Source organism: Lactuca sativa, chromosome 2 (assembly GCF_002870075.4).
Source record: "Lactuca sativa cultivar Salinas chromosome 2, Lsat_Salinas_v11, whole genome shotgun sequence".
Taxonomy (NCBI): Eukaryota; Viridiplantae; Streptophyta; class Magnoliopsida; order Asterales; family Asteraceae; genus Lactuca; species Lactuca sativa.
The window spans coordinates 120,242,031-120,250,211 of record NC_056624.2 but is presented as its reverse complement, the minus strand read 5'-3'; the positions used below and the strand labels follow the sequence as shown (position 1 = coordinate 120,250,211).

At 38.6% G+C, this 8,181-nt stretch overlaps 1 protein-coding gene across 1 annotated transcript; it reads right to left on the bottom strand.

Moving 5' to 3' along the window:
- Positions 1-6,336: 6,336 nt before the first annotated feature.
- On the bottom strand, positions 6,337-7,713 carry LOC111905137 (polyubiquitin). Its single transcript, XM_023900808.3, has 2 exons — positions 7,557-7,713; positions 6,337-7,442 (listed from the first exon to the last, which is right to left on the bottom strand). Exon 2 carries the CDS (start codon positions 7,440-7,442, stop codon positions 6,510-6,512), a length of 933 nt encoding a protein of 310 aa, XP_023756576.1. The 5' UTR covers positions 7,557-7,713; the 3' UTR covers positions 6,337-6,509.
- Positions 7,714-8,181: the final 468 nt, after the last annotated feature.

Genomic DNA, 8,181 nt, shown 5'->3' with positions numbered 1-8,181 from the left:
GAAGTGGCCCCACCGGAGTCGTTCCTTGCTGAGAAAGCGGCGGTTGTGGAACGTTTCCGGCGATTTCTGTAGAACTTCCTTCGCCTAAAATGGCCTTGTTGACCATTGTAGACGGTGGTTTTTCGTCCAATGCCGTCATGGGACATATGGGACTGGTCGGTTGTCCCTCACTGCCATTGGACGCCATTGACGTTTGCTTTTGTGCTTTTTGCGTGTATTCTTCGTCTCACAAACGGATGGCGTCAAATGATGTGACCTTGCTTTTTCTCTATCTACAAACTTCTCTCAAATGTCTAGCTATCACTGCAAGATCACAAAGAACAGAGGCCGTCAGCCGCTTTCTGGGAGGAGCTCCCGGAAGAACGCTCCGACGGTCAAGTTAGAGGGTGTTTTCAGGGTTTGTTTGTATTCTCTCTAGAAAGACCAGAGAACTTACCTCGCAGGTCTGAGAGCACATCCTTTTATACCTAGCGCTCCTGCCTGAGCCGTACCAGACATAATCGCTTTTGGGGAGACAGGATCAGAGGCGTTGATTGGAGGGTCGTGCGCCTTCAACCGCTAGAGCGTTCTCATTGGCTCCGACGGTAATGCTCTGATCCTTTTGTTTTTCTCCTGACCATATCTTTTGTCTTGGAGCAAGGAGCGCCTCTTGGCGGGCGCGAGCCTTCCGCCTACGCGCTTCGCTCTCGGGGACGCCAGCGGGCGCTAAGCCTGCTGGGCTGAGCTTAGTTGGCGTGTCCGGCTCTTGGTCTAGACGCGGTTCTGTTGTGCTGCCCTAGGCACGCCATCAGTATCATACCTAATGACACCGAAGAGTAGAATAAAAAATAACTAGGAGAATGGTCAGTTTCTCAAACCCAAAGGGGTTAGAAATCATCCCTAAGAGGGGGAGGAAGAAGGGTTGGCGAAACTTCAAGCTAAGGTGCAAGGAGGAATGAAATCCCTAAGGCCATATTTATAGCCTTGGATGCCTCCTTAGGTTTAGTACTCCTTCCCATGTGGGATGGGAGCATAACATGAAATTTCACTCCTTTCCCATATGGGATGGAGTGATTTTTATCCAACCCTAATCTATAACATCCCGAACTTCGCAGGTACATTTCAAATCCCTCCTATTTTATTAACTGCCATTTGTAGTCCCTGGAGTTGTTTGAGTTGGGCCATGAGAAGTATAAGTACTAAAGTTGCAACTTTAAGTCAAGAGGGAGTACGCTGAATGTACTAGGCGGGCCCTAGTACGTTGGGCGTACACTCATGTACGTTGGGCGTACTCATGTCAAGAGAAAACCCTAATATTTAGGGTATAGGGACTATATAAACACCCTTATAGATCATTTCCTCTGATTATCCTCAGCCTCCACTGCCTACATTCGTTCGCCCCAAACCCTAGTTCTTCCTTTGTGTGTTTAAGCTTATTTGGTGTGTTTTTGAGTGCTTCAAGAGGAAGGTATTGCATCAAAGTGGATCAAGTTTGTAGATCTGAAGTTAGTTTGTGCTCAAGAAGCTCCAAAAGGTATAAAGTTCCAAACTTTATGCATATATTCTTAGATATCATCATTTTACTTTATTAGAAGCATTCCTTGTCCCAAAAGCCATAAATTGGTGCATGTAGTGTTGTAGACGAAAAGAGTTGTCCTTCCAGGGTCTTAAAGGGACCTTGAGTGATAAAAACAAGGTCCCATTAGATGTAGGTGTCCCATGCAAAGAGAAATAAGGTCTTAATGGATTAAGACCAAGCATTTAGAACTTTATGGACATCCAAAGTGATAAAGTTCGAGACTTTATGAGTCCTAGGCACATTTGGTCGTTGGATCTGGAGTTTGGGCTCAAATGCTTAATTCATTAAGCACGTATCAGGGTTTTGGTGAAACCCCACGTATGCCCAGCATAAGGTTCTGTACGCCCAGCGTACCGAGACAATGACCCTATTTTCCAGTCAACGCGAGGCTCGTGTACGCCCCGTGTAGCCTTGGGGTACGCCCAGCGTACGCCTTTTGTGGACTTTTGGTAATTTGGGCTTTGGGTTTGGGCTACTTTTTGGGCTATTAAGGTTTGGGCCTCTGCTGGACTTGGTAAATAAGATGTTTTGGGCCAGTTAGTGATAGTGGATCATGGGGTTAGGCCCAATAAGGAGGTTGGGCCCAATTTAGTAAATTGGGCCAATAGTGGACTTATGTGTATAGACTTTCAAGTTAGGGACTTGGTGTGGGACCTTGGCCCAACAAAAGGGAATGGACTTAATGAGTTATGAGGACACTTAGTCAAGGGAGTAACGATGGGTATTAACCTAGTATTTATTATTATTAGGTGACAGTTCGGGATTCTCAGTGAGACAGCAGTCAGAGATTTGTAGTATCTCAGCACTACTTGCGAGGTGATTTACCTCACTATACTAAGGGGTCTAAGGCACCAAGGCCGGCCCATTGGATATGTTATCGTAGCAATGTTAGATGTTGAGTATGAGTTAGTGTTGCATGCTAGTGGTTATGCCAGTTAGGTAGGTATGTAGGACTACCTGTGTTGTTATATGATTATCTGCATGCTCAGTAGTTATGTTATATATCGATATATTATGTGGGGTGGGTTGAGGTGACGCTACTCCTTGCGGTAACCAACAAACCTGGGAGCATTCCAGATACGAGCTGAGGGCCAGGTAGGGCATGCCAGACTCGTATTGTGGGCTCGGGAGAATTCCAGATACGATCTGAGGGAGACTCGTACTGTGGGCTTGATGGCAATCTAGATGTGAGCTGTGGGCTCAGAAGGCAATCCAGACTCACATTGTGGGCCCAAGGGTAATCCAGTCTGTAAAACTGTGGAGCCAATACATGCTATTATTTGTATATGTATTATGTGCAGTGTATCGGTATTTTGGGGAACTCACTAAGCCTCAGGCTTACAGTTTCAGTTTATTGTTTCAGGTACATCAGGGGATCGCGGCAAGGCGAAGACGTGATCGTACAGCTCCTCATATTTATGTTTATGTTTCTGGGATACTCTGATATTATACACTTTTAAAACAAGTTTTGTAATAACTAATGGGTTTTGTATTGTTTGAAAAGTTTTAAATTGGCTTGAATTTTTGGGTGTTACATAATCTCATAAGAGTTCTAGAACATTCCTGATTAACCAACTGTCGATTAATAAACATTCAACCCTTTAATTAAATAAACTGTTAATTAATTCCCAAAATATATTTCCAATTAGTTTCTAATTAATTATTAACCACGATAAATAAATCAATTTCTCCTTTATTTATTCTACTCAATTTGGGTCTTGAGGGCAACCCAAAAGGACCCTATTATTATTAGAAATATTACCAATAGTTAATGACCTTGGACACTATTCCAACGTACACAAACCCATCATGAGCCTATCCCGAGAAGGCCCAAAATATCCAATGGTCAACCCCAGTCAAACTTCTGGTCAATGGCCCATGGTCAAAAAGTCAATGAACCAAGAAAAATCTAACAGACTGAGTACGTCCAGCGTATGCCTAATTGACTCAGTACGTGTCGCGTACTTTCCCTGCCCACAACCAATTTAGAAAGTGTCTTAATCCCTTAAGCCAAAACGTCCAATGCCTAGATCTAGTTCCCAAAACATGCCTTAATCCATAAAGTCGATAACTTTGAGCTTTTGAATGGCTCAATGGGTCCCAAATCCAAGTTCTTACTTTACAACTCCAACAAAGAGGCTAATATACATGCATGGGTTGATATCAATTATCAAGATCACATTTTATGCATTTGGGACACTTAAAATGTCCAGATCTAGTGTCCAAACTCTTGGGGCAAGCTCAACCTCATAAAGGCAAACCAAAAGGACCAAAATGGTCATAAACAAGCCTAATAGAAGATCTATACAATGAGTAGACAAGATAGGGACTTTATAACTAAAAATTCACGAAATGAAGATGATAACACTGGATCGTCCAAGGAATGAGTCTTCAACCTTCTTCTTCTTTTACACAAACCACCACAAACACTCTTCCAAGCTCCAAAACTCACTCAAGGCACTCTAGGGTTTCAATATAGACTAAATGGGATGGAGGCTAACCTGAAATATCCAAAGGAAGGATATAATGTTTCTTATATAGGGGTAGAACCCCAAATTTAGGGTTTGGTGCTGATGGGAGTACGCCCAACGTACGTAAGGAGAACCCGCGATCAACTCATCCATTACGCCCTGCGTACATAACGAGTACGCCCTGCGTAAATGAAGAGTACGCCCCACGTACTCGTTGATCCTCTACAACCCTTAAGCTTCATTTGGCCCTAACTCCTTCGTTCTAAGTGTGTTTCCGACGAACTTTATATTCTCGGAAAGGTGAAGAGAAGCCCTACACTTCTAACAACTCACCATAGCCTTAAAACTCCCGAATAAAACCCAAAATTCATAAAGGCCCGGACTGCCAAATTATAATTATACCCCTAGGATCCGAAACACAACAGAACTCTCGAATCAACTATTCCACATCCAAAAAGGCTAATTCTCTTCTTCCCTAAGGCCCTAATCCTTATGGTAACCGATCTTCGGCCACAGCCTCGAATTAGAAATGGATTTGGAATAGGGCGTTGCGCAAACATATGGGGGAAATATCAATATGGAATGTGAACAAAAAAATAGTCGTGAGTAATCCAGATTATTGATTACAAAACCCAATTCGACCCATAGTTTCTTTGAACATGTATTTGTAAAAAGGAGAGAAGATTGGCTTCTCGCCTTTACTCTTACCATACTTTTGTGGATCTCTAACAAAATCCATTTATTTTTCGTACTTTTTCTTAGTTGTTTAGTTCTTAGATTTGGTCTATCTTTTTTTTCATCAAAAACATTAACAAAATCCCAATCATTCCAATGTTAGTTATTTTCAAAGATTTATGACATTAAAAACTATCAAGAGTTTTTATTGCTTTAGCAATTGATTGTTCATCTTTGTGGGATTTGAGAGGTTGGTTTTGGGTTTTGTGGGATTTGGGAGGTCGGTTATTGTGTTTTAATTGTTAAGGTTAGGGTATAAATAAAAGGTTTTTAATATATATATATATATATATATATATATATATATATATATATATATATATATATATATATATATATATCATTGATCAAATAAATTTCTTTTAAAATTAATTAACCATAACAATAGTAAAAAATAATATTCAATCAAATTCCTAGTTTTTAGATTTAATCCATCATAACAATTATTAAAAGTAACATAAATCGATAATTATATTTAATTTTATTAATGCGTGAAATACAGGTGGCGACTATTTGTAAAATATGATTCTAATATATTTCTATCTAATCATATTGTTAAAAAAAAAAAGTTAAAATTTATCTATCATCTTAATATAAGAATACTTGTTATATGGATAGGTAATTGTCAATAACATAATCATTTTCAACCACATATTTTTTTTCATTTTAACCACATAATTTTAATATGCATAACACGCGGGCATTTGTCTGATCCTAACATAATACAAAAGTTAAACTTTGATCACTCTTCCCTTCAGATCACCAGGTTCTTGTGTATTTCACTAGGGTCACTTCAGTGTTCAGACTATCATCATTTATTAAATCAAAAAAATATATATGTATAAAATGCCACCTAATTGTTTATGTATAAAATGACATGAGGATTACCATGCATTATGGATTACCTAAGTGGTCAACGGCTTCAAGCAAGCAAACGAGGAAGAAAAACTTTGATCAACTTATTGTCCGGTTTCATTCAAGATTTGTTTGTGTAGATATCGATATTGATGATCAATCTTGATTCTCATCTTGTGTACATCAAATGGTCCCCACATTGAAATGTATGAAACATCCTATGATTGTGTTTATTGTTGGTTTGTCTATCTTGATAGGCTAACCCACATTCAAACACTTCGAAAGGACATGGTGTGGGGACTTCAACTCCATCCACAGAAACTTCTACTTAACTTTCAGAAAGAAAAAAAAAATACCAAAAAAATGTTATGGAAATGGAACAAAAGTTACTAATTAAAAAATAAGCATAAAAATTAAAAAATAAGCATAAAAATCCTCTTGGATTTTCTTCCTACTTATCTTTCTACCAACATAAAATTGTAAAAATCCTCTTAGATTTTCTTCCTACTTATCTTTCTACCAACATAAAATTGTGACAAATGCATATTTAGATAAGACTTGGAAGAAATTTGTCTATCATTTAAATAGATAAGAAGATAATTAGGAAAAGATAATTAAGAATAAAAGTATTCTCTAAAAATAAAGAGTATTTAATCAAATATAAACAACTGCATTAAAAAAAAAAAAAAAAAAAAAAAAAAAAAAAAAAAAAAAAGCTTTTTATGCATCGAAAACACACAATTACCTTCAACCATTTTAGAGTAACAAAAGACTATTCTGATTAGTTTTTTTTTTAATGATCTAAAATTGTAACACACCAATACATCAATCAACCAAAACAGGCATCTAACACCAATACACCCATATCAAAGCAACACCAAGATAACTATCTAGTTCAACTTCCAGAGATCACCACCACGAAGACGAAGAACAAGGTGCAAAGTGGACTCCTTCTGGATGTTATAATCAGCTAACGTACGACCATCTTCCAATTGCTTCCCTGCAAAGATCAACCTCTGTTGATCAGGTGGGATCCCCTCCTTATCCTGGATTTTAGCCTTCACGTTATCGATAGTATCAGAGCTTTCCACCTCCAGCGTTATAGTTTTACCCGTTAAAGTCTTCACGAAGATCTGCATACCACCGCGCAGACGAAGAACCAGGTGGAGAGTCGACTCCTTCTGGATGTTATAGTCTGCAAGTGTTCGCCCATCCTCCAGTTGTTTTCCGGCGAAGATCAATCGCTGTTGATCCGGTGGAATCCCCTCCTTATCTTGAATTTTGGTTTTAACGTTATCGATGGTGTCGGAGCTCTCAACCTCCAAGGTGATCGTCTTCCCGGTGAGGGTTTTAACGAAGATCTGCATACCTCCACGAAGACGGAGGACGAGATGAAGCGTTGACTCCTTTTGGATGTTGTAGTCGGCGAGGGTACGGCCGTCCTCAAGCTGTTTACCGGCGAAGATGAGACGCTGTTGATCGGGAGGGATTCCTTCCTTGTCTTGAATCTTCGTCTTCACGTTGTCGATTGTATCAGAGCTCTCGACCTCCAACGTGATCGTCTTTCCGGTTAGGGTTTTGACGAAGATCTGCATGCCTCCACGAAGACGAAGAACAAGATGGAGCGTCGATTCCTTCTGTATATTGTAATCGGCGAGAGTACGGCCGTCTTCGAGCTGTTTACCGGCGAAGATAAGACGTTGTTGATCTGGAGGGATTCCTTCCTTGTCCTGTATCTTCGTTTTCACATTGTCGATCGTATCGGAACTCTCGACTTCAAGAGTAATCGTCTTACCGGTTAGGGTTTTCACAAAGATCTGCATCTATATTCAGAATAACAACGAATCAAAACTTCGAACCAATATAATTCGCATAATCGACTAGGATTCTTGAATATAAACTGGAAATTTTACTTCTATAAAGAAATCATGATTTACCTTCTGATCAAAAAAGATTGAATGCAACGATGAACTTGAGAAATTGTTATTTGCTTGGGATTTGGATGATATTGTGAATTTTGGGGACCAAGAAAATCTCTATTTATAACCGCCTTTGAGGAAGGTTTCTTTGTTCTCGAGTCTTCTAGTATGTGGCGGTTTGAAAATTTCACATCAATCATTAATTATAAAAAATAATAAGATATACGATTTTTCTAACAAATGTTACAACCAAAGACAAAGTATCTTCTTAATATGTACAACACATACTGTCAAGTTAAATTGAAAACCATTATTAATTAATGAACTAATCTAAACGGTAATGAACTAATCTAAACGGTTGAAATTTAAAATGACAAAACCAACTTCTTTTTTTTCATTTAATTTCTTTTTATGTCATGTTTTTTATCGAAAAAAAAAATCGAATATATCATTATTCATGATTTTTCTGATTCATAAGAGAAAACTTTATATGTACGAAAAACAGTTGTACGGAAAACTATGTTCGACTCTATAAGATCAGATCTTGAAACAATTCAACGATGATCTCGTAATAACTCCTACACCATCTCCTTCTGATTTTTGTCAAATCATCTATTATTCAAAAAAATTAAAAAAGTTTTAT